General features: G+C 36.6%; 2 protein-coding genes across 3 annotated transcripts; both read right to left on the bottom strand.

Moving 5' to 3' along the window:
• Window positions 1-6: 6 nt before the first annotated feature.
• On the bottom strand, window positions 7-9032 carry utp4 (UTP4 small subunit processome component). Its single transcript, XM_084409044.1, has 17 exons — window positions 8904-9032; window positions 8417-8582; window positions 8078-8266; window positions 6621-6705; window positions 6449-6538; window positions 6136-6341; window positions 5369-5540; window positions 5180-5271; window positions 4991-5087; window positions 3994-4058; window positions 3669-3791; window positions 3348-3501; window positions 2717-2823; window positions 2161-2256; window positions 1872-2057; window positions 875-985; window positions 7-785 (listed from the first exon to the last, which is right to left on the bottom strand). Exons 2-17 carry the CDS (start codon window positions 8573-8575, stop codon window positions 669-671), a joined length of 2049 nt encoding a protein of 682 aa, XP_084265170.1. The 5' UTR covers window positions 8576-8582; window positions 8904-9032; the 3' UTR covers window positions 7-668.
• Window positions 9033-10243: 1211 nt separating this feature from the next.
• Window positions 10244-20701, bottom strand: wfdc1 (WAP four-disulfide core domain 1). 2 transcript variants are annotated; one of them, XM_084409956.1, is made up of 7 exons: window positions 20252-20701; window positions 13146-13341; window positions 12870-12953; window positions 11456-11596; window positions 11212-11262; window positions 11044-11107; window positions 10244-10931 (listed from the first exon to the last, which is right to left on the bottom strand). In XM_084409956.1, the coding sequence occupies exons 1-6, from the start codon at window positions 20369-20371 to the stop codon at window positions 11049-11051; spliced, it is 651 nt and encodes a 216-aa protein (XP_084266082.1). In that variant the 5' UTR covers window positions 20372-20701; the 3' UTR covers window positions 10244-10931; window positions 11044-11048. The 2 variants fall into 2 exon arrangements, with proteins under 2 accessions (XP_084266082.1, XP_084266083.1); XM_084409957.1 differs by lacking the exon at window positions 11212-11262 and having other exon boundaries at window positions 20252-20689.
• Between the last annotated feature and the right edge of the window lie 4886 nt (window positions 20702-25587).

The following is a 25587-nucleotide window of genomic DNA, read 5'->3' as shown; positions in this document are numbered from 1 at the left end:
TCTAATTTTCATCTACTACTTTTATTTTAGCTTTGTTTCAATTACAGTAGTAGTATTTGAGTTTATTGCAATATCAGCATCACCGGCTATTACATGATAAATTACAATATGTAATGCAGATACATATTAAACATTTAACATAATATCAAAAGTACAACATAATGAAAACAAACTTACAAAAAGTACATGTACAAAATTAGTACAATTCTATAATAGATTCTTTAAATGTACTTGTACTAATAAAAAAAAACTTGGATCCATAAATAAGTCCTTAAAAGTTTGTCCTGATAAAAAGTGCACTCTCATAACATTAAAGATTGGGCAGTCCAAAAGAATATGTTTTACAGACAAGTTGGTACTACAGTATTGGCATTTTGGTGCTTCTTCCCCCTTCAATAAATGCCCATGAGTCAGTCTAGTATTTGTTTCAATTACAGAAAACTATTTTAATAGTTTTAGTTACTAATAACAACATTGACGTCAGAACATACCCAAAGATGTCAAACCTAAAATTTCTAGACAAAAGACCAACACAGAAGGTATGGTAAATTTCTTTTTAATATGGTCTCAGCAGTTTTTACAATGGGGGAAGAGGGGAAAATGCGCAGTCTCTGAATAAAACACTTCCTTACTGAGGCCACACACACACATACAGGGGAGGTTTACTCTTAAGTGGCAAATTTCTTTTGTTTGATGGGTGCAGGCAACTGAGTGGCTATGTCCACTAGAGGGCGCTCAACCACCACCAGAGACTGATCTGACATCAGCTCAACATGCAGCATCTCCTAAAAGACAGAAAGAGAATACAAATTAATTTTCCATCCAAAATTTCAGGAAAAGGAAAAAACACCATGTACATGTTGCTCCCACACACCCTGAAGGTCTTGCAGACTTTGAAAGCATGGCTGCGAGATTTCCTCTTTTCCTTTGGGAGGCTCTTCAGAATCAGCTGATTGAGGAATTCTGTCTTGGCATCAGGCAGTGGCTAGAACAGACACATGCATTTTTGAAAATTCATACAAAAATTCAATTAATAATAGATGACCATAAACTACCAGCATTAGAAACATTCAGTTCACAACCATATAAAGATATACCCTGGTAATCCAGAGTTCTCGCGAGAGCACAAGTTGAATTTGCTCAGCGAGTTACTCTGGTGTCGCGTAACGATGCTCATTAAATATGCCCCTCGATCTGAGCTGCACCAATCACATCGGGTTATCTGATATAGGCGGGCCAGAGGCGAGCTAAACAGATGACGACAGCGCTGTGACGTCGAAGTCATTAGTAAACATTGCAAGATGGCTATGGATGAACACCAGTTGTTTGAAACGGCTTTGGCCGCTACAATGAACGAGTTAGACATGGCTTTTTATCTAAAACAGGAACAGAAGACGCCGCTCGAATCGTTCCTTTGCAAGAAGGACGTTTTTGCTGTTTTGCTGACCGGATATGGTAAGAGTATAATCTACCAGTTAGCTCCGCTGGTAGCTTAGCGTATGGGGTTTATTGTTGTGATTGGTCGTAGTGTTATCCAATTGCGTGCAGTGAGATTTTCAAATGCACGATTGGTGCCGCCCCTCGAGCTGGTCGATTTTCATTAGTCGACGCCAGACCATTAATCTTTTAGATTTAGGTCTGGATTTCCAGGCTAATAAAGATACATGATTCCAACAAATTGAAGATTCTAAAAATACAAAAAAGAAAAAAGGAAAAGGAATTGAAGAATGAAAATGTTTAGTGAAAGGTTTCAAAATAATACCACTTGGTTTGATATACAGTTTAGACAATTGCAAACATTAATTTAAGTGTGGCAAATGCTTTCTGAAGTCACTAAATGTAATGACAGAGCATGACTAAGTCGGTCTCACCAGGCTTTTATCAATGATGCAGAACACGTAGGTATCATGCAGGATGACATGGGAAGGATTTTGGGGATTAAACATCACATTGAGGCACGGTGTGTCTCTTTCCAGCCAGATATAATGAAGGCCATTCCTCTGCACCGATCTGCTCCAGTCCGTGTATTGTTTCCGCTCTATGGAAAACTCAAACATCTGTGGTGAACAAAAATGCATAAGAACAAGAAAAACAATCTAAGCCACTTCAAATCACAGTTATGCAATTCAATGGAGGTCGCCATAAAAGCTCACTAATTACCTTTTGATCTGCATGTATCATGAATAGACAGTTTGTTTCTGGGTGGATGGCCATGGCGCTGACAGCAGAACTGTATATAGGGACTGTGCAATGAAGCTGAAACATAGAGGTCATCGTTAACCATCAAAATAAAATTATGAACACAAATGAAGATATTTTTGAAACCGATGTTAACAATGAAACCGATGACAATGTTAGAATACATTGTCTTTTCTAACTTTCTGGGCCGGCAACTTTCGATCCCATAGAAGCCTATGGAGGAGTGATCCAGCTCTCAGATTTAATCAATAATATCTTAATTTGTGTTCCGAAGATGAACGAAAGTCTTACGGGGTTGGAAAAACATGAGGGAGAGTAATTACTGACAGAATTTTCATTTTTGGGTGAACTAACCCTTTAAGCCTGAGGCTTGTTATATCACTTTTGATGTGAGAGAAAAGTAGTGATGTGGTGAATTACTTTCCAAATCTTTTAAAGGAGTAAAGCATAGATAAAGCAATATTGTAAAGCATTTCTTTTAAAAGTAACTTTCCCCAACACTGGACATAAAACACACCTCCTTTGTATGCAGGTTGTAGACGTGAACCTCGTGGTCACTGTTAGCAGAAGCCAACCATTTGCCATCCTCGCTGGCTGCCAATAAGTGAATGGCCTGATGGGATCCTGATAGAGGAGGATAATCTTGTTACATACACACTTCTGTTCGAGGGTTTGGAGTCTTTAAAAAAAGTTTTTAAAAGAGGTCTCTTTTGCTCACCAAGGCTGCATTTATTTGATCAAAAATACAGTTAAACCATAATATTATTGTAATAAAAAAAAAAAATCTTTATATACTTTAAAATGCAAATTTTTCCTGTGATGGCAAAGCTACATTTTCAGCATCATTACTCCAGTCTTCATTGTCACATTATCCTTCAGAAATCATTTTAATTTACTGATTAGATGCTCAAGAAATATTTCTTATTACCAACAATGTTGAAAACAGTTGTGCTACTTAATACTGTTGCTTTTTTTTTTCAGGATCCTTTGATAAATATAAAAGTTAAAAAGAACAGCATTTACTTGAAATATAATATTTTGTAACATTATAAATGTCTTTACTGTTACTTTTGATCAAAATGCATTAATTTGTGAATCCGTGAAATTATTTTCACAGCGGCCTAAAGATAAATCCGTATAGTCCTCACCTGACTTAGGTTTAAGGGTGCCCACAAGCTTGCAACCCGATTGGCTGAGCGAAACCACATGCACTGACGAATGTGTGGAGGCGGAAAACAAATGGGAGGAGTCTGAGGAGAAGCTAAGCTTGGCTGAGCTGAGTACCTTTGGAATTTTGGATATCTGAATGAAGAAGAAGAAAAACAACAACAACTTTTTAATCAGTTGTCATGGGACCTTTATCTAACGCTATCAGACACTTCAAAATTCAAGGAGAGTCTATGCATTCTTTACCATGCTTCAACGTTATGTAATGTGTTTTCATGCAGTTCTGTGGAAATCTATAGTACCTTGTTGATGCTGATGTTGTTATTGTCGCAGTGTAGCCTGTAGAGCCCTAAACTGCTGGTTGTGGAATATGCAATCCATTCTCCACAGGGAGATACGGCACTGCAGCGGATGTGATCCTCTCCCTGCAGATAAACATCACAGTTCAATCACTTCATTCATTTCAGCAGCACTATGGATGTCACAACTCACCACATACTGCAGAAAGTTATACAGATGACTATTCAATATGGAGATTTTAATCTAAAACAAGTGTAATGTTTTAAAAATATTCACGTCATGCTTTAAAGACAAAGATGACATTGATTTTCAAAGCAAGAATGGTACCTTCACTTTCAAATGAAGCAATTTCTCTGGATTTTTTTTTACAAGTAAACTGCTTCCTGGTATGCCTGAAAACAAAGGACAAATACATAATAAAACCAAGGAAAAACTGAGATTTCATTCCAAAGTCAATTAGAAAATATTTCATACACTAATAGTCAAAAGTCTGGAGACACACGACTAAACTGGTTTCTCAATATTATCAATGTCTTTTCATCTAAAGGCTTAAGCTTACCTGCTTGATATTAGTTTTATAAAACGTGCCGACATTCAGTATACATGGGAACTCCTTCAATACAGTATCTCTGAATGCACCTCATGAAAGAACGAGCTTTAGACGGATGGCTACTTTGAAGCAGCTCAAATGTATGATTTTTTATGTTTACACACACACTAGCTTTCAAAGGTTTGGGGTTGGCATAATGTTATTTAATGTTTTTGAATAAAGTCATTTTTATTCTCATCAAGGCTGCGCTTATTTGATCAAATTACAGTAAAACAGTAATAATGTGAAACAGTATTACAATTTAAAAATAACTTTTCTATTTGAATATATTTTAAAATGTCATTTATTCCTATGATGGCAAAGCTGAATTTTTAGCATCATTACTCCAGTTTTCAGTGTCACATGATCCTTCAGAAATTATACTAATATGCTGATTTGGTGCACAAATATTGAAAACAGTTGTGGTATTAATCTTTGTGGAATAATTTTTTTTTTTTTTCAGGATTCTGTGAGGGAAAACTTTTGTAACATTATAAATGTTTTACTGTCACTTTTGATCATTGCATCCTTGCTAAATAAATTAATTATTTTTTTCCTATTTTTTTTTTTATGTTAGTGTAATTCCCACACTTCTATTTACGCCGCTTCATAGCTTTTGATGCCTTTACTATCATTCTAAAATGTGGGAAATAGTAATTGTAAAGAATGATTAGGTGTGTCCAAACATCTAACTGGTAGTTATGATATGAATATCACATTGAGTAACATCTTCACCTTGTCCTTCACTCTCTCCTAGTCTCCAGAGCTCCAGATGACCAGGGTACTGGAAAAGCATCAGGCCTGCCTTTCTTGCACAGGACACCAGACTCCTCTGCAATGAAAAAGAGCAGAACAAGTCCCTCCCATTAAGAGTCAATTACAAACATTTTTTTTATGTGCATGTCACAATTTCACAATACTCACATGAGGAAAGATAATCTTCTGCAAGCCACAGGCCGATGACTTCACTTCGATCTTGTCTAATAAAGGTCTCACGACCAGCTGTGTGTCCATACCTGAGACGAGAAGGCTCATTTAAACAAAAATACTTCAGTCATGTGATGAAGGCAGCTCTGTTCGAATAAAAAAAATAAAATAAAAAAAACACCTCACCTCCCGAAACCACAGCCGTTGTGATCTCCGCCACAGCTCTGACATCATGAGTGTGGTTCCTAAATGTTCTGGTTCTGACCCATTCTTTGTCATTCTTTTCCAGAACCGAAGAGATGAACTGGAACTGTACCACAAATCCTTCTGATGTCCCGGCCACTAAGCTGTCCTCATTCTGTCATTCAAGAGGGTACAATGAGAATTTTCCTATCTGTATTCTTGTAGTAAGTCATCTACTCTATATGTACACTAACCATTCAAAAGATTGGGGCCAGTAAGATTTTCGTTCTTTCTTTGAAACAAATTAATTTAGCAAGGATGCATTAAAATGATCAATAATGATCATTAATAATGTTACAAAAGATTTCTATTTTAATACTGTTTTTGAACTTTAAATTCACCAAATAATCCTGAAAAAAAAAATGCATCATGGTTTCTACAAAAATATTAAACGGCACAATTGTTTTCAACATTGATAATAATAAGGAATGTTTCTTGAGCACCAAATCAGAATATTAGAATGATTTCTGAAGGATACTATGGCACTGATGCTGTTAAAAATTCAGCTTTGCCATCACAGGAATTGTATTTTAAAATGTTGAAATAAAAAATTTAAAACTGTTGTTTTAAATGACAGTAATATTTTACAATATTACATTTTTGCTGTATTTTTGATACAATAAATGCAGCCTCAGTGAACATGAGACTTCTATAAAAATATTTTAAAAGCTAGTCTATAAACTAGCTATAAACTACAGCAATCTTCTCACCTGAGAGACTGATAAAGCCAGCACGTCACATTTTGAGACATTATGGCTTTTGATGAGTGTACCAGTGTGATCGTTCCACATTTTGACCATTCCCCCAGAGTCTCCACTGATGATGGTCCCATCTGAGAGGTAGACCACACACCACACCATGCACTCCTTACTGTGGGATGTTCCTCTGTCAGTCAGCATTCTGTGAATAGACTGGCCTAAAAAAAAAAATTACACACATGACTACATTAAAGTTCTCCAGCTCACGTACTCATTCTACATGATTGCAATAAGGTGTTTTGGAAGAAAGACAAATTCTGTTTACCTGTCTCCACATTGAAAATCTGGATCATATCTATCATTCCAGCAGCTATTTTGGAGCCTGATGGGTGCCAGGACAGAGAGATGATGCGGCCTATGGAATTAGGTAGACAGATGTTCAGACGTTTTCTATTTTCTAATAAAGTAACCATTCAAGACATGCATCTGAAACTCACCTTTCTGCCTGTCCAGATTTCTCTCAAACTGTATTTTGTCTTCATTCACCGCAAACAATTTCACAGTTCCGTCTTCACAACCAACCTACAAAAGTTAAACCACAAAATCTGAACAAACTTCTTTTTATGAAATGTCTTGTGTTATCTTTTCTTAAAGTCACTATGAAATCACAATTGACAATTCTTATTTATGGAATATAATATTCATTATAAATTTGTGTTTAATGTGCCCTCGTAGTCTTTAATCAAAATAACTTCCCCTCCCTCTTGCACCAACACCAACATGAGGGCAGGACAATCTGTCACTCACATGAGATCACAGCACTAGCAAACCACAACCATCCAATCAATCAATTCATTGGGCAAAATCAAGTCCCGCCCTACATTTTTTCTTGTTTGAGAAGCCGTTTCACTCGGATATACGTCATCATAGGGAAGAAAAGATTATCGCAAACTTCTACTTCATGCTAATTTTAATCACGTGCTATCGGAATTATCGTAAATAAGAGTTACCTCATTAAAAAAAGGACATAAACACCCTCTTATGTCATATTTAGGCTACTACCGGTACTGGGAATCTCTGGGATCATTTTGATACCCAAGTTCCCAAGATGGGCATTCCACAAACTTTAAACATGGCCAAGGGGAGACCGATTGCTGATGTGACTGCTATTCTTTATTCGTTTTTTCCCACGACAGCTACATCGCCTTGTCTTTTCGTTAAAGCAGTGCATATTTAAATATAAGAATAATGATTTGAAGCATATTGTATGTTTTATACACAGCGAAAATAACCTGTATTTGACATCAATTACAGAATTGTCAGCAAGCTGATTATCTTGATAGCACAGTGAATGTTTATATGATTGTCAGTGAAGGGGACACTAAATATAATTTAATACGATTTTCCAAGAATAAACCTTGTGTCCTTCATGATTCCTGTTCTTTCCGACAACTAAACGCTTGAATGCAACGAGTGGGAAGTAGGAAAGTTCCAGTACATGAAGGCAGCATAAAATAAATGCCACTTGTTTTGATAATGAAATACAATGGCATTCATACATTAGGTGTGGGTGTTTTTTTGGGTTACTGTATAAATTAAATGAAAATGAATAAAAATTATCCAAACATTTACTCTCCCACAATTTTACCCTCAATTTCAGATATTTCCTTACAAAAGCGCATCGCTTCATAAGGCATTTATTAACTCCCTGAAGTTGTATGGATTACTTTTACGATGGATGGATGTGCTTTTTTTGGGCTTCAAAATCTCAACTTACTATTCACTCCCATTATAAAGCTTGGAAGAGCCAGGATCTTTTTTATATAACTCCAATTGTGATTGGCTGAAAGAAGAAAGTAATTTACACCTTGGAGGAGGATGGCTTGAGGGTGAGTAAATTATGGGATAATTTTCATTTTTGGGTGAACAAACCCTTTAAGGAAAGCAAACCTACCGCTAAGTGTGTTCCTTGTTGATTGCCTGTAATGGCCCAGATTGGCCCTCCATACGCATCTATGGTGTATTTCACTTTCTGGTTTGTCAGGTCATACTCAGTTATTTCACCGTTTAGTCCTGCACTGAACAGACGCTCACCAACCCATGTCAGGCCTTCAATCCCACACTGCTCTCTGCCAGGGATGATCTGTGGACATAGGAAACATTAAGCATCTTTAACGCACAGTTTGCTGGTCAAAAACCAATGTATCAACATAGCTCTGGTACCCAAACTTAAGATAAAGATGTCTATGATCACTGATTTGATAAATATGGCAAAGCATCACTTAACGTGTACCTTTCCTTGGAAAAATCTGTCTGAACAGAGGAAAATCTCCACAGCTCCGTCCATCCTCGCCACTGCCATCGTTTCGTTCTGCTGGTTGAAAGCCAGGGCTCTGATTGCTGACGGCATGTAATCAAAGAACCGAACTCGGTGAACTTTAAACTCCCCCATCGCTGATCTGAAATATATGGACATCATAAGAACATTGTTTTTGTCAAAGAAGAGTTAACGTAATATTTTGCTCAAGTAACGTTCAGTGTGGACTGGTCACTCGTGATGAAAAACTATACAAGGAGCCTAATATAACTATAAACGTACCTGTTTAAATGTCAATATTTGCTAAACTATTTGAAAAAAGTGGCTAACCGTATCATGTTATGGCTTGTTGTTTCTGAAATGGTATTTCCAACTTTTCTACTTATTTAGGTGACACAGCCTTAATACCGTATGATCCAAAGAAGAACGGAATACAATAACAAAACGACAATCTCTTTCTTACCCTCTTTTCGTATGTATTTTATTCTCTTTCAGATGTTTTTCCACTTAGAAGTAGTGCACACGTTGTGCGGCAGAATCCACCACGTTGGTTACTCTTGACCCCGGAACGGAAGCCCCTGTCTACAAAAAACTAATTTCAAAATAAAAGTCCCGAAACAACATGAAACAAATTATAATAATTACAATACAGGTTAATTCTATGATAAGAATATAATTACATAAATTAGATTATTAATGTTGCAGGTTTAAAATATTTATTATATAATTTGATCATTCAAGAGAGCTTACATCACTAGCATATGTATTCTTCAAGAAACATTAACATCACACTCTTTCATTCACTTGCAAATATTAAACATTATACAAACAAGTATGTATTTTATACAAAAGAAAAACTCCAAGGCACTCTCCTGGAATATTAAAAAATGCCTTTATTTTATGGCATAGTCAAAAGAGACTTTTAAAATGACTCCAACGCGTTTCAGCACACTGGCCTTCGTCAGGGAATGTATTTTATAGAAGGTGCCAAGGGAGGACGGGAGATATAACAATATGGTTATAATTAAATAATTATGGCTTCACAAACTTTTGTGATCTTTATAGCTTTCTTAGTCTCATACTGTCCATGTACAACAGGGATGGACAACTCCAGTCCTGGAGGGCCACTGTCCTGCAGAGTTAAGCTCCAGTTAAGCTAAACCCTGCAGGACAGTGGCCCTCAGTTGCCCATCTCTGATGTAGCGTACAACCCAGTCAACAAAACTTAACAGTCTTATAAACCTGCCTTTATGAATGTGAAATTTGGTCAAAATATAAGTAAATTAATTAAAAGCACTTTTCATCTTAGTCATTCTAATTAGTGAGGTAGCACTTTATTTTACAGTCCCGTTCCCCATGCACATATATACTTATTATAGTTATTACAAAAACTGGGTACTAAAGGTACTAATCCTGAACCTACCCCTAAACCTAACTTTAACCCATGTAGACAGTTACCGTATATTAACCAGTACTTTCTTAGCTAAGTACACTGTAAAAACACATACTGTAAGTGCACCTATACTGTAAAATAAAGTGCAACCATTAGTGAAGCTACAAAGTATATTTTCCCAGGAAATGAATGTACTTATTTAGTTATATTGTGGTGTAAAATGCAACGCCAAAATAAATGCAAGATGGTTTCATTACAGAACACTATTTATATTTATAGCTTTTTAATTTTCTAAATAAAGATTTGCTGGATAAAATCTGTGAATAAAATGTAAAGAGGACATCTTTCTTTGTTACATTCAAACCCCGCTAGCACCATGTATAAAAACATAACACGACACAGATATATTTAGTCAACTGTTTTATTTGGAATTACAATGGAGTAATATGCAGCACCAATTTCAACTGTTTTGATTTATTAAAGACTGTGGCTTGTCCCACTTGTCAGTCTCTATAGCTTATCAGAGAGAAGTGGAGAAAACACAGACCTGGACAATGAGTCACAGGCTCAGTAAACAACAATAACCGCAGTTATAGTTTGAAGCACCATATGAAAAACAAATATTGTATAGTGATGGAGCACAGCTAGAATTTAACTGTTGTTTTGGTTATGGTGAAATAGTCGAGACAATCACCTAAACACATGATTTAAAAAAAAAACAAAAAAACAAGAGTTCAGACTCAGCAGCATAAAAACCACACAAAGTATTATTCTCAAAACTCTCAAACATAGTTAATTCTGAGGGAATGTGCTTTTTACCCAAAGTATGCATACATACTATAAGACAGATATTATTGTATAAGCTCTTTGATAATTTCTGTGTTCTGTTTTTGGCTTTTGTAAGAGGTAGGAAATTTTAGCTTTCCATTTCTGTCTCCATATTAAGCAGCCAAGAAAAATAGCACCAGATATGAATTGATCTAAGCTGAAGAGAAAGGCGTGTCCAGTTATGTTGGATTTGATGGGTGGGGTTCAAGTATAAGAGTCAGTGGTTACTGGTTACTACCGTCCTCTAAAATGGAACCCACATTCGGTCACCTAAATGAGAAAAAAGATAATGCCTCTTGTAAAACAGAAATGACAAAAATTAGGATTCAAAAGTTGGGATTCATATGCATGCAATGGTAAAAGTCAACTAAACCCATCTCACCTGTCTCAACCCAAGTGCTTGTGCGGATGTTTCTCATAGCTCACTGCATTGTTGGAGTTACTTCCTGATGAATAAAGATAAACTCATTGTCAGTCTATTATTAATGGCTGCTTTTATTCTCCCCCTCCCTACAGCTGAAACACAAAATAAATTGGTGGTCATACTAACCTAAATAATCCTTGTAATCTTTGAAGGACTTGTGTCTCAGGCTACGTCCATCTAGAGGGAGAACAGTTAAATATTTGATTTGAATATATTAATTCAATCTGCTGTTGTATTTTGAATGTAATCTTGCTTAGGTGTTTACTGAAACAATGTTTATAACCACCATACTATAATGTAAAACACATGTTTGAGTGGACAGAGGGATGGATGTATGAATCAACAATTGGATGGAGGAGCCCTTTCAGACCTGAGTTTCCACGCTGTTTGATGCACTGGCCTCGGTTTGGGATCCCAGCAGAGGGGTTTCCTGGGTTGATGATGTGGCACTCATAACCAGTTGGGCAGAGCAAAGGCTCATCTCCATCCTCTGTGGTGCTGCAGGCCTCAGCTACACATAAACACAGTCAAGCAAGTCACTGGTTTGTGCACGTGTTCAAACAAGTTACCATTGTATTTATGCTGCACAATAGGTAATTTGTATTATTATTGGAACATTGGTTTGAGCACCAGAATGTTATATCGCAGACAAAGTGTGCATGTAATCCTTGTTCTTTAATTCGTGATTTGGTAATACTGCCAGTAAACCACCTGCAGGTGGCAGTGTCACTGCTAGGGATGTATATATTGAGGGGTCAAGGTTTGGCTGGTTAACATGGGCCAGTTAGACCATTCTGGAGAGTTTTCTACAGGTATTATATATTCCTCAAAAAAAAAAAAAAAAAAAAAAAGTTAGCCCTTTGACCCCCTAAAATTTCCAATGTTGGTTAATGGTCACATGACATGCAGATAAGCAAATAAAAATGTTATATAACATAACATAAAATATTAAATCTAAAAATCTAACAAATTAATTTAAGAATAAATATAAAATAATTTTTTATCAAATAAATATAGATATGTCTATAATATAAAATAAAATATATTATAAATATTATATACATACATATATGATTTTATATGTATATATGTATTTGTTTTTATTTTTAAGTTATTTATTTTATTTTAATACTTTTATGATTTAAATATTTATTAGCCTTTCATCAACTCACGAACGCCCTGCAGCTCAATTTTCGAAATGTTCTTATTTTTGATAGATTTTTGGGTAGCACTTTATTTTACAGCCCTGTTATGTATGTTCCATACGTGTACTTATTACAGTAATTATAATAACTGGGTAGTAACAAGGTACTAACCCTGAACTTACCCCTAAACCTAACCTTAACCCGTTACCTTATTGCCTACTTCTTAGGTAGCCTAAGTACACTGTAAGTTGCCTACATGTAAGTGCAAGTACTGTAAAATAAAGTGCAACCGATTTTCGGATATGAATAGACCTTATGCAGGGTAGCGTTATATTTAATTGTTGACAAGAATAAAAACGAAGCTGTGAGGTATAAGTGTTCAGCTGATGAAACATCGTTCCAAAAAACTTTCAGTACACAAAAACTTCATAAAACAGGTTTGAAAGTTGTGAGTTGTGAAAATTACATGTGATCTAGGACCTTTATGCAGCACATGTACCTCGTTTTCATTCACGTTAAATTCAATACTATTCAGTACTCTAATAAGATTTCTTAATATTGTTCCAAACAACAATTCTTGGTGAGTCAGTCAGTGTGCTGTCACTCTGTGCACTAATTCATTGATTAATCCATACTCACCCTGCAGAACCTCCTCTGGTCCATCTAAAAGCCAGCCGTTCCCTCCTAACCACCGCGGCTTGGGCTGCACCAACCAGTCCAGCACTGACCAAAAAGAAATCAATACTGGCCAAAAGTACTCATGATTTACCTTACACACCCTGCTCAGTAACTCACACCTCATGAGAGGATCAATTCATTGTAAAATCCATTTGCTCTATGCTAAAGCAAATGTGTGTGTCTGTGGGGTTGCTTGTAGTGATTATTGAGCATGCAGATCACAGTGCGTTTTCTCACCGGGTGGAGGTTGCACTGACTCCAGGCAGGCGTAGATGCAGCCGTTGTAACAGCACCGTTTGTGTCTCTCACACTCAGAATCTGACCGGCAACCCGGCACCTCACAGGCCCGCTCGGGCAGCATCTGGGGCGGCGGGGGACAGCGGTCGTTCTTCTGGTGCTGAGTGGTCTGGGGATGGTTGGGGTACTCGTAGTCCTTATAGAGATAGACAACATATGTAAGAGGTAATATGGACAAATAAACCTTCGCACAGGGTGATCAGGACCCGTAAGCGATTTCTGAGAAATGCTGTTGAAAGTGGATCGGACTGAGCACCAAAAACACACTTGTAGCCAATCAGCAGTAGGGGGCGTGTCCACTCATGATGGGGGAGGAGAGAGAGCGAGCAAGAGGGAGATTTGAAGAAAGACTGTAGAAAGAGAGATGGCTGAGAGACATTACAATAGAAAAGGTCAGAGGAATATCACTGTAAAAAGAAGGGTTATGATCAGACGAGAGCTTTAAGACCCACGTTAATATAGAAAAGCTTTCAAGCGCTGGAGAGAGCAATAAGCGGGAAGGCCCGAAAGCGGACACAGAGTTTGCTTTGTTTCTGCTTCATACGTGAGTAACATTGGTTTTGCTATGTTTGACGGAACCAAAATATGCTGTTGTTGTAATGTTAGATAGTAACAGGACAGTTTTGAGTGTCATTGTCTGTCTGGAGCTGCTGTGCTGCTGCCGAATAACAACAAACTCTTGCTTATATATACTCTTGTGTACTGTGTGTTCGTTTTTCTGTTCTTCCTTTGTCGTACGTTAGGCATCTTTATTTTTTTGCAAAGCATTATTTTACTTCTCTTCAGCTAAGGAGACATCCACTCTCGCATTGCGTGTTCGTGCATTTCGGGGGCGGAGCAATGAAGGGAGGGCTGTGTTTGTTTGGGTTGATTTCAAATATTAGCTGTGTTTCTCAGAAATCGCTTACTGCACCTTTAATGTGCAGTGAGCACATTAATCAGAAATGCTGTTTTGGGAAAATAAAAATAAGGTTTAGGTTTTTGTGTATATCATTTTATTTTAGTTCATGTTTTTTTTTATGGTTTCAGTTTTAGATAATATCAGAGAATGTCTAATAAGGTGAGAAGTTTCACTCTCAGTACACTTCTGAAATGGTTGCAGTTCCACTTTGATTCCATATGAGGGCGCTCACAGGACGAGTGCAGAATGAATGGAGGTCTATGGCAGTGTTCCCATCAAAATCCACTTTTCTCAGGATATAATTTTTGTCTAGTAATTTGAATATTGTATTCGAAAGGAGATGCAAAGAAATTACACATTGCTGGGTGTTAGATTTTTTAGAGTCACTTATTTGCTTTAAAAAGTCTTTTAAAGTGTCATTGACGTCATACACATCGTACGACCAGAGATACTGCTTTACGGCAATCCTTCAGTCACTTTGGTGCTTTCGCGCTCTGCACTTTCTTTTCTCTCGAGGCATCGACAACACAGCTGACAGGTAAATACACGTGCTAGACGAGTTTTTGTTTTGTTTGTTTCTGGTCCCGCTTCGGATGCCACGATGCCATCAAGCGGTATCTCTGGTCGTAATCAGTCCTTCACTGCCAATCAGCGTTCATTAGCAGAATGCTAGCGTGTTATGGGCAACAACAACTTAACCTGTAAGAAATCGAAAGGACATAAGTACTCGTTCATTCAACTTTCGACCTATAACCCATGTTGAACTTGCAAAACCTACTATCGAATCTGAGATTTCTCAACGGCAATCGGGTGAAAGAGACAAATTTAGTCGTCTAGCCCCATAGACTCCCATTCATTCTGCACTCATGGGCGATTGCCCCCAGTGGAACTCTGGTGGAACTACAACCAAAATTTGGTACAATAGGACTTAATAGGGCTCTCCGTAGACGGGTTCTGATAATATCTAATAAGAAAAAGAAAACACTTTGCAATCGGCTTAAACGGTGTGCTACGAGAGACACAAACGTAGAACTGGTTTTAGTACCCTGAAAGAGCTGTCAGAAACACAGTGTTTCCAAGGACAAAGTTTTATGTCTCTCATAGCCCATGACACTGTTTTCTCTGATGTAGCACTGTTTGAATAACGGGAACAATGTTCAGGAACATAATACCTCTCATACAGATGCTGGGTAAGAAAAAAGGCTTTTCATTCAAGTCTGGGCCTTTCTACTCCATAGTTTTCTTCCTCCCATGGGTTCTTCAATGGGCTCATAGATCTGCCTGAGCCAGGTTTCAGTTTGCACTAGAGGTACTCTTTAGGGGTGAACTCTATTCTGAGTCCTCCTCCATTCTCTCGCTCTTGCTTTTCTTTGTACACCCTTTCTTACCCTGGCCAAGTATATACTAAAATGCTGCTGAAAATCCAGCCCAGAGCTGTTTAGAATGCAGACTTGTATGAGCTGGCGTTCAGAGCTTCATTCTTCTCCACAGCGTCTTTTATTACAGCCCAAGTCGAAATGTGGCTGTGATTTTGTTTGCTAATTAAATTATGGGTTTGTGAACTGCATGCATCTTAAAAACTCAGCATGTTCATTGGCAAGTTTGGAGCTTTGCTTTCGAACAGACTTTTAAAATAAAAGCAAATGTCTGCGGTTGTTTTTGCAATTAGGTTAGATTGTCTTTTTACAGAGCATAAGAGCAATTACTGTACATGGGGTCAGTAAGACTTAATGTTTTTGAAAGAAGTCTCTTACGCTCACCAAGGCTGCATTTATTTGATCAACAATGTGTGACATATTAAGACAATTTAAAATAACTATTTTCTGTTTTAATATGGTTTAAGATTTATTTCATTCCTGTGATGGTGGAGCTGAATTTCCAGCATCCTTATTCCACATGATCACATGATCATTCATTCATTTTAATATACCGATTTGGTGCTCAATTCTTATTATCAATGATACAAACAATTCTGCTTATATTTAGCAGGCACGTTTATTTGAAATATAAGTAAAAGTCTTTACTCTCACATTTAATTCATTTAATCCATCCTGGTTAGAATCAGTCTGCCTTTGTTTATTGTAATTACAGATTATATTTCCTCAAGAGGAAGTGGAAGTGTGCTCTTCCTGTCTGGAATAGGTCCCCCGATGCTATACTGTATATGTCTTTCTGCTTATCTCTCCCAAATTCTCTGTTCCTGCTTCTGAGATATCACAACAGTTTGTTCTGGTCCTCTGATTTGATCGGACAACGATGCTGATATTTCGATTAACAACAGGGATCTTTTTACCGTTTGATGCTGCTTTTGCTAGTGTCTTAACACAAATGCAAGCAAAATATTGTAAAAGAGGTGTGTCCTTGTCTGGTGAAAAATGTGTGCACTATTAACTGCCGCATTTAACTGAGAGCAGCCTATTATTTTAATTTCACCAATGCTGGGTTAAGCACTGCAAAATTACACTCCCTCATCCCTCCAGAGGCCACAAAACATCCTTTACTTCCGATGTAAATTGTAACTCCACCCTGTTACTGCTCAACATCCTTCAGGTTCACTGAGTTGAGGCCCCTATTAGTATGGACAATAAGATTTGAACTAAATACATGTTGACATACTTAGCACTCTGTAGTGTGGCCTTCTAAGCAATCATTAAGATAATTACGAGAGGAAAACTAAAATAGCCCCCTTTCCTCTCTCTCCAAGTTCCTCCAATGTGCTGTGATTTAAGTCTAGACGTCTGCATGTTAATTTCCTGCTGAGTTCTGGGTATTTTACAGCTTCTTAGGTGCTTCGGAGGCTTGGCTCAGTCTTAGTTGAGCTGAGTGGAGTGAGTAGGATGGGGTCTGTATGATTGGCAGATCTGATGATGGGAACCGAAAGCTTGATGAGAGAAAGGGTTAAGGTCACCTGTTTCAGTGTTTCAACTCTTTTCCTGATAAACTCTTTCCCAATTATGGTGATCCCTAAGCTCTTTGAAAAAATGTAGCAGTTCCTTTGTGATGTAGACTATTTTGGACTATCGACATGCCATGAGGTTGGTTGAGGTAAATTGTACAGATTATTTTCCCTTCCCCTTAAACTTATTGTAGTATGTATCATTTAAATGAATGGTGATGTGCATCATGTAATGTCAATTGGTGTAGATTCTAGATCAAACATGGGTTTTGAACAGACATACCTTGCTGTAAACATCCGCACCACACTGCCTAACAACCACTCAAATCACCAATGCCCTATAGCAACCACCCAGTAAGTAACACCCTAGAAACAGACACCCAGAACACTCCAGCAACCATATATCAATGCCTAAGTAACAACCCAGAAAACTGCCTAGAACACCCTAGCAACAATACCTTGTGCCGAGTTTTACTATGGCAAGCGTCACTTTCATTTTCTTCAGAAACTTGAGGTTGAATGACTATGGCCTGTTTGAAAATCAACAAAATATGTTTTATATTGCTTTAACTTATCAAAATGTTAAGCAAATTATTATTTTTTTGACTGTTAAACATGTTTATGTTTGATTTTCCGGTGAAACTGCTATTTCTATCTCAGCTGACTGGGATTACCGTTGAACGCCCTCTGCATCAGAACACATGACTGCTGTACAACTGCTTTAGCTTGAACTCATGTTGGGTATTAGCTGGAGTTGAAACACCACAACAGTCAAATTCTTCTTCAAGAACTTGTATATAAAGATAATGATTCCCTAAATGACTGTCATGCAGTTAGCTTCTTTAACACTGGACAATGAGAAGCTTCCAACAAATTCCAGGGTGTTAATCAAATAATTTAAGCTCCAAATTAATGATTAATGTCTTGCAAAAACTAAAAATGTATGATTACTCTTGCAAATGCTATTTATGGTGCAAAACATTAACAGCTCCATCAAGTATGAAATAAGCTGCCATGCAGATACTGCACTGTTGATTTACTAGTCTACTAGAGCAAATAGAACCTGAAAGAGGAAGACAGACACTTTGCATCGCCTCAGGACGTTGTTGACAGGTTGCTCTAAAACATCTGTCATCATCTGTCAGCTTTTTAACCGTTCGCCCTTGGCTTGTTAATCGTCACTGTGGACCTCAGATATTGATGGTGTTGTGAGGATTCAGCAGAGTTGAGATGACCACTCACATGCCTTTACATGTCCTACAGAGACACAGACTGAGCTGTAAAAAGCTTTGATTCCACATTAGTCTTTTGTGATGGCTATCTATACAAAGATGAATGAGAAATGTTCAGCTTTATAATCATGCCATTTTACTTTAGCAATCCAAACCCTACGAAACAAGCTCATGGATTGATTACATTCTGAATCAGAGTAAAACAGCCACAAGCATTTTTTTTAGCACAAATGCTTTGAAAGGATAAATAACCCATGGTTGTTCGCAGTCACGAGTGAGCTGGGAGCCAGCTGGACAAGGATGGCTTTTGGACTGCTTCAGGCCCACCCAGAAAATACAGAATGCTGGCTCAAACCCACTTTCTCTCTACTCCAACAAAAAAGCAGTTCATTTTCTGACTCCTGTTATTGCTGTTTTTTATTTATTAAGAGAGGTTACATCAGTGGAATGATCTCAGTTCCCCTCATTGTGAACCTAATTATGATTCATTGAACTCTGTACTGTGTCTACACCCATACTTCATCAGTTCACACCAAGAAAGAGAAAGAGAGGACAGCTAGGGAAGATAGCAGATGTTACTTGTCATTATGCCTAATGGAAAGATAAATTAACAAATAAAAATGAATGAGAGGTCTTTTAAAGACAAAATCAGAAAGAAGACAGCTCACATAACATGATACAAATAAGAGTTACTAGAAGGTTACTTTGGGCACGCTCCATTTCCTGTGGCATGTGAATGGATCCGTTTGTAAATCTTGTCAATCTTGAATTCCACAGAGGAGCCGTAATGAGAATAACTCTGGAATGCAGTCAGTTGAGAAGGGATATCCATCCGGTGCAAATTCCATCTTGCCATCCCTTGTTAATTGTTATTAATCAAACCTACACTTATCGGGACTAATGAGCAGAGGGCCAGAAACCTGCTGCCTAAAGTCCTTATGTGCTTCTGTTGCACACACAGGCCTATACTGTCTGAGTATTCGACCGTAAGCACAGTAACTCCACTGGAGTCACAGAGACACAGTGTATTCATGTACACCCCAACCCCCCCCCACACACACTGTATGGACCTAAAAGTCTCACAGATGCCAACCTCCGCCAACACTGCCTTCACTAACAACAAAGGGCCAAAGTGTACCATGGTATTACAATTTTCCCGTTCAAACGTTCATACAGTGCACATTTGCATGCTACTTATTTGAAGTCGATGGTAATCAGAAAATAAAGTCTTGAAAATATAGGTAGGTAAATAGTTATATTTTCCTACCCAGCTCAAAATATAAACCATACATCAAAATAATTAAAAAGACAAGTGACATGGCACCATGGTAATTCCATGATCAATATACATGAATATGGTATGACATGGTACAATGGTAATACCATTTTTTAGACATGTACCATGGTATATTATTATGGTCGGTATACCATTCACTAACTTAGTATCAAAATACTATGGTACAGGAACATCGCAATCATGCAGTTATCACATTAGATTGCATATTTGCATATGTATTTTAATAAATAATAAAAAATATATAGATAAATAAAAATATTAAATATAGTATAATTATAAATAAATCTTTTTCCTGCTCAGCACAAAAATGTTTTCCTTTCCGTTCAAAAAGTACCAACAAAGTGACACATTGTAATGTCTATATAATGTAATTTTTGTAATAGTAATACCATGTTGTTTTTTTATGTTTACCGTAGTGCCAGTTTATTTTTAAACAATTTTTTATTTAAATTTTATTTCACAATATACATTTTTTTTCTGTATTTTGATCAAATAAATGCAGCCTTTTCAGCATAACAGACTTTTTTCAAAAACATAAAAAAATTCTTAGAGTACATTAGTATATATTTCTTTCACTCACAGGATTCGATTTTAATTTCAAAATGCAACCGCTTATCAAATAAATGCAGCCTTGATGAGCATAAGAGGCCTCTAGTGTCCAACCAAAGTGCATGCACACACACACACACATACACACACACACACACACTGAATCCTCACCTTTTGGTTGAGTCCCCTCTTCCTGATCATGCGTGCATTCCCTGAATCAGATGCCAACAGCAGAAAGAAAAAGAACAGCACAACCGGCACAAACCCAGTCCGGATCTGACAGCCCGGCATGGTCCCGCTCTTTCAGCCTGACGCTCCTTCTTCTCTCCCAGTAATCCTCAGACTTTTGAAGTTGCTCCCGCCGTTCAAAACTTTCTAGTTGGACGTGTTTATGTTGTGACTTCCTCCAGCGTTTATGTGTGTTTAAGGTCTCTGTCCTGTTGTGGTTACATAAATTCTTCTACAGGAGAGTTTCTAGTGCCATAAAGAGGAATAAAACCTGCAGAGAATGAACACAAAGAACACCACAGCAGGAGTGAGTGGAGGAGAAGTCAAAGACAAAAAAAGAGAAAAAGAGACAGCTGTCTGTGCATCGGTTATTCTGAGGAGAGGGTTAAATGTGTCTACTGACACGAAAAAGCACATGGTTACTCAGAGAGGGAGGGAACGAGAAAGAGAGGGAGGGTGAAAAGACAAAGTTGAGATCCTTTCAAAGTTGAGAAAGAGTTTTTTCTTAGACTTTTCCTTTGGCCAGGCATCTTTATTAATGTCATTGTATGACAGTTTTCAGGCCTGATACACAAACTTGTGTCTGCATCTGGAAAATACATCTGCGAAATATTCAACAAAGCAAAAGTACAGAAGAAAATCTCATATTTCACATATTTGCTTTTGTCTTAAGGAAATGTTATTCCATTATACTGAGGTTTATCATGTGATCTGTGAGTGTGTGTGTGTGTGTGTGTGTTCATTTCCATGGGATAAAACAGACTGGGCAAACCAGCAGAAAGAATGAAAGCATGTGGTGAATTCTGAGGAAGGGGCCACTAGAGTCTTTGAAATTTCACGTTCCCTCCTAAAGTAGGACATCCCGCCTCCTGCCCCACACTCTCTGTACGCGTGTGTACCCCTGCTACAGGGGCTGGGGGGAAAAAAACCGAAGGAATGCTAAGTCCATTTTAACCTTTAACACCACTGCTTTTACTGGACGCAGACACTTGTGATCATTTTAGGGTTTAGAAGACATATATGCTTACAGAATATTCCCAAAGTGGAAGAAAGTTATTCCAGAAATGTCATTATATCCCAGGTAATCTGTTAAAAAACAACAACAAAAACATCACAACATGTCTGTTTATGGCATGTCTCAAATTTTAGGAGTATGTTGCTATATTAAAGGAATGCAACAGCGTTAGTAAAGTTGTTATAAGAAGTTATTACAAGTGTTATTAGTCTAGTCAGGTATTTATGAACTTTACACAATGTACAGTGTTTCATCTGCAGTCCTTTTATGATATTTTTTCCATACACAAATGAGTTATTAAGCTATAAAGCTACTTAATGACTTAATTTGAACTTTCATTCATGTAAATGCATTAATTTAAAAATCAAAAGAACAATATTAGCTGCCTGCTGACTAAATTTTTATGGTTTGCTTATACAGGTGAAACTTGAAAAATTTGAATATCGTGCAAAAGTTCATGTATTTCAGTAATTCAACTTAAAAGGTGAAACTAATATATTATATAGACTCGTACATGCAATATGTACGAAAATGAATATGTATATGAAAACGTTCAAAATTTCTGAGATTCTGAATGTAGGGTTTGCATAAGCTGTAAGCCATAATCATCAAAATGATAACAAATAAAGGCTTGAAATATCTCAATTTGCATGTAATGAGTCTATATAATATATTAGTTTCACCTTTTAAGTTGAATAAATGAACTTTTGCACGATATTCACATTTTTCGAGTTTCACCTGTATTTGCGTGTTATTGTTGTCTGTATATGTCTGTGTTTGTTACTATGATATTTTTTTATACATGTGTGTGTAACCTGTTGGTTTGAATATTGGTCTGAAAGCTTTATTTTATATGTGAAATGTGTGATAACTTGCTTTACTTTTATTTTAGATCGCTTTTTTAATGAACTGGCAAGGAACAATAGATGAAAATTAGTCTTGTTTCTGTTAAATGAATTAAAGAACGAATGATTTTTTTTTCTGTTTTCAAAAAAATATCAAAAAGTTATCTGATATAATTAACAGCTTGTAAAACAAAATTTCCATTCACAATTATTTGCTATGGCCCAGTACTTTTTCACTCAAATTAATTTAAACTGAAGGATTTCAGTTTAAATGACCCTAAAATGAAGGATTAATGAATAACAAACGTAAGAAAGAATGACTTGTGAAAAAAAATCTGCATAAAAACACCTGCATGGCATGACTACAATAATTGAAGTGAATGCACATGTGTCATCTGACGCGCAGCTGTTCTGATTCTTTTGATCTATGATTTTTGTAAAGCTTTAATACAATCAGTCTCCAACCTCTACACGATCAGCAAAGATCAGTCCAGGAACACAGCATGTTTATAATGATCATAGACTATAAATCTGAACTGCCCAACATCTTTCTCAGCATCTGTCGAGTAAACAAGAACCACGTGACAGTAAAATTCAAGCTGTTGTGTGAGAAAAACCTCAGCAGTTTTCTGTGCTTTAATGTTGCTCGTACTGCAAACCTCCAATGTTCGTGGGGTTGTTGCCCTTTTATTATCTGTACAACATGATTGGTGTATTGTGGAAATAAGCTTTCATGATTTACGTGTGGATGAAAGAATATAGGGGCCTGACCTCACTGTGCTCCGGAAAGAAAGAAGATAAATCTGGAAGAATAAATGCTATGTTTCTTTTTCTCTCTTTTTACGTCTCTCCCTTTGAAACAAATACCTTTGATTCTTGCATGTAGGTGCATGTAAGTGATGTTGGCTTGAGTGTGTGTGTTGTCAGGCACTTGTAGACACTTTAGCGTTACACAACTCTCTAACAGAGTCATCCTAATTTCATATTTTCTCAAATATTTCTGTATTTCCTTTCATATCTCCATTAGGGCCACATCAGTCTACTGGTTCTCATAGGAGTACATACCAAATTTTCTACAGCTGTTCCTTTCACTCCTGTTTAGGACAGCCCCTCTCATTTGTCCCCATTATAGGCCCACCCAACCGAGAACGACAGAAAATGAGAGAAAGAGAGAGTAAGAGAGATCTCTTGTATCTGTTTTCTGTGTTCTACAGAATAAAGTAAGTATATAGATATTCAACGGCATGAGGGTGAGTAAATAATAACAGATTTTATTACATTTATCAGTACAATTTCTTTTAATGTTGGTCCAACCTAAAAAAAATATTACAGAGGTTTAACTAATTTTCTCACGTCAATTTTGTATACACAATAATATATAATGAACAAAAAGGAAAAGACTGGTGTCAAAACATTATTAGATCAGTGAGAGTGACCACAGACTTAGCACTGTCCTTAACATGTCCTTCCCTTTACTGAAAAAACAAACAAACATAACATAACAATTAATCCTAAAATTTACTCTCATAATGCAAGGTATGCTGGGAACTACAGATCCGCAGCCCAGTAAGTTGTCAGCAAAAAAATTATTCATGTAGTCTTAACACACGAATGAAGTAAACTTCTACTTTAAATTCAAAATTTGAGTTGGATTGAACACAATGAAATTAAGTTCATGTCACCTTTAATTAATTTAACTGAACAAGCAGAACTAAATTCGCAATTGCAAGAAAAGTCATAACTGTGAGTTTAGGCCCATGTCTCGTAATTGTGAGAGAAACTAAATAAAAATTCATAATTGCAAGGGGTTATGAGATATGTTTTTAATATTTTATTCCGTGGTGGAAAAAAGCTTCCATAAATATTTTATCTAATGAGGTACAGCATACAAGTTCAATTTTTTTTCTACCTCATAGATTTTTAGTGCAGTATAATTTTGCCTAAATAGATCTTAAAAACCACTGGCTTATGATGCTTTTGGGAAATGCGGCCCAGGTCTGTCTGTGTTTGAAAGGTTGTGTTTGCTCAGTCTGTACATAGTATTTACCTATTCTAGTTTCTTACTTTACAAACAGTTGGTCACATTAATCAGCTGTTCTGACACTTTGAATTTTCTGTTCAGAAACAGGCAGAATTCCAATCTGTTGTAATTTCTGTCCAATTTCTCAGGTATTTTTAATTTTGTCTTTGATATTAGATTCAGTCTAATTCAGTTTTCATCCTGAGGCTTCACTGAACGTTTCCATCACGCAAGGTCACACATGCATCATTCTAAACGGCTGTTTCTGGGGTTCCTGCCTAACTTGGACTATATGAAGGTCAAAGTGAAGAGGCCGGGATTTACGGGAGGGAGATATGTCTGGAGAAGCGGATCTGGGATCTGTTATTCCACTTTACTCCATCAACTGTTTCCAATTACAGACTTCAAAGGACTCATCGCCTCAACTGTGTTTAAAAGAAAGGATTGCTCAGGTCACAGGAAAACAGCAAGAGGACTATTTTCTCTCATTACAGCATTATTTCTTCTTCTCGTTGGGATTTACTGATGGGATCAAGTGTCAAAAACTATACACAGCATAACTTCAAGGCCTATTTCTACTTGAAGTAATAAATCCACAGTGAATTTACAGTGAAATGTCAATATTATAAAGAAAGATAAAATGATAAGATCAGTGTTTTTATTTGTTAATGAAAAATATCAAAAATCATTGTTTGGTATTTGAAATAAAGCCAAAAAAAATAAATATATATATATATATACACTGTAAAAAATTTGTAACACTCCCAAATCAAAAATTTTAATTGACCGATAACATCTAAATTTTTCAATTGGCCCAAGTGAAAATCTGTACATTTAATTTTAGAATTTACAGAATTTCACTTGGGCCAATTGAAAAATTTAGATGTTATCGGTCAATTGAAATTTTTGATTTGGGAGTGTTACAAATTTTTTACAGTATATATATATATATATATATATATATAAATATTAGATGAAAACATCCAAAAGAAAACTACAAGAAAATCAACAAAAGTACAAAACTAAATTACTGAAAATATGAAATATAAAAATAAAAGCTCATTCTATTACTCAATTTGACGATTATGATAAAAATATGAACTTATTTTGTGAATATCAGAATACACAGCTTATACTTTCATTATTAAAACTAAAATTAAGTCCATTGAGTGGCCTCTTTCTTTGTGTGCATGTATGTAGTTTACTGTCGGTACTCATGTTTTAAATTAAAGGGAAATGAGGGAAAATAAAATATAACAAAATAATTTAATATAAGGGAAAGTGCAAACAGTGAGCCTGTGAATGTGAACAGACTAAAACATCAAGAACGTTTTCATTTGTATGCCGTTGAAGGCTCATTTTGTCTAGAGCATAATGTTTGCTTTCTCATATTCATGGT

The sequence above is a fragment of the Rutilus rutilus genome (assembly GCF_951802725.1).
Source record: "Rutilus rutilus genome assembly, chromosome: 5".
NCBI classification, from domain to species: Eukaryota; Metazoa; Chordata; class Actinopteri; order Cypriniformes; family Leuciscidae; genus Rutilus; species Rutilus rutilus.
The sequence above is the reverse complement of the archived record's forward strand: the minus strand, read 5'-3'. Positions and strand labels throughout refer to the sequence as shown.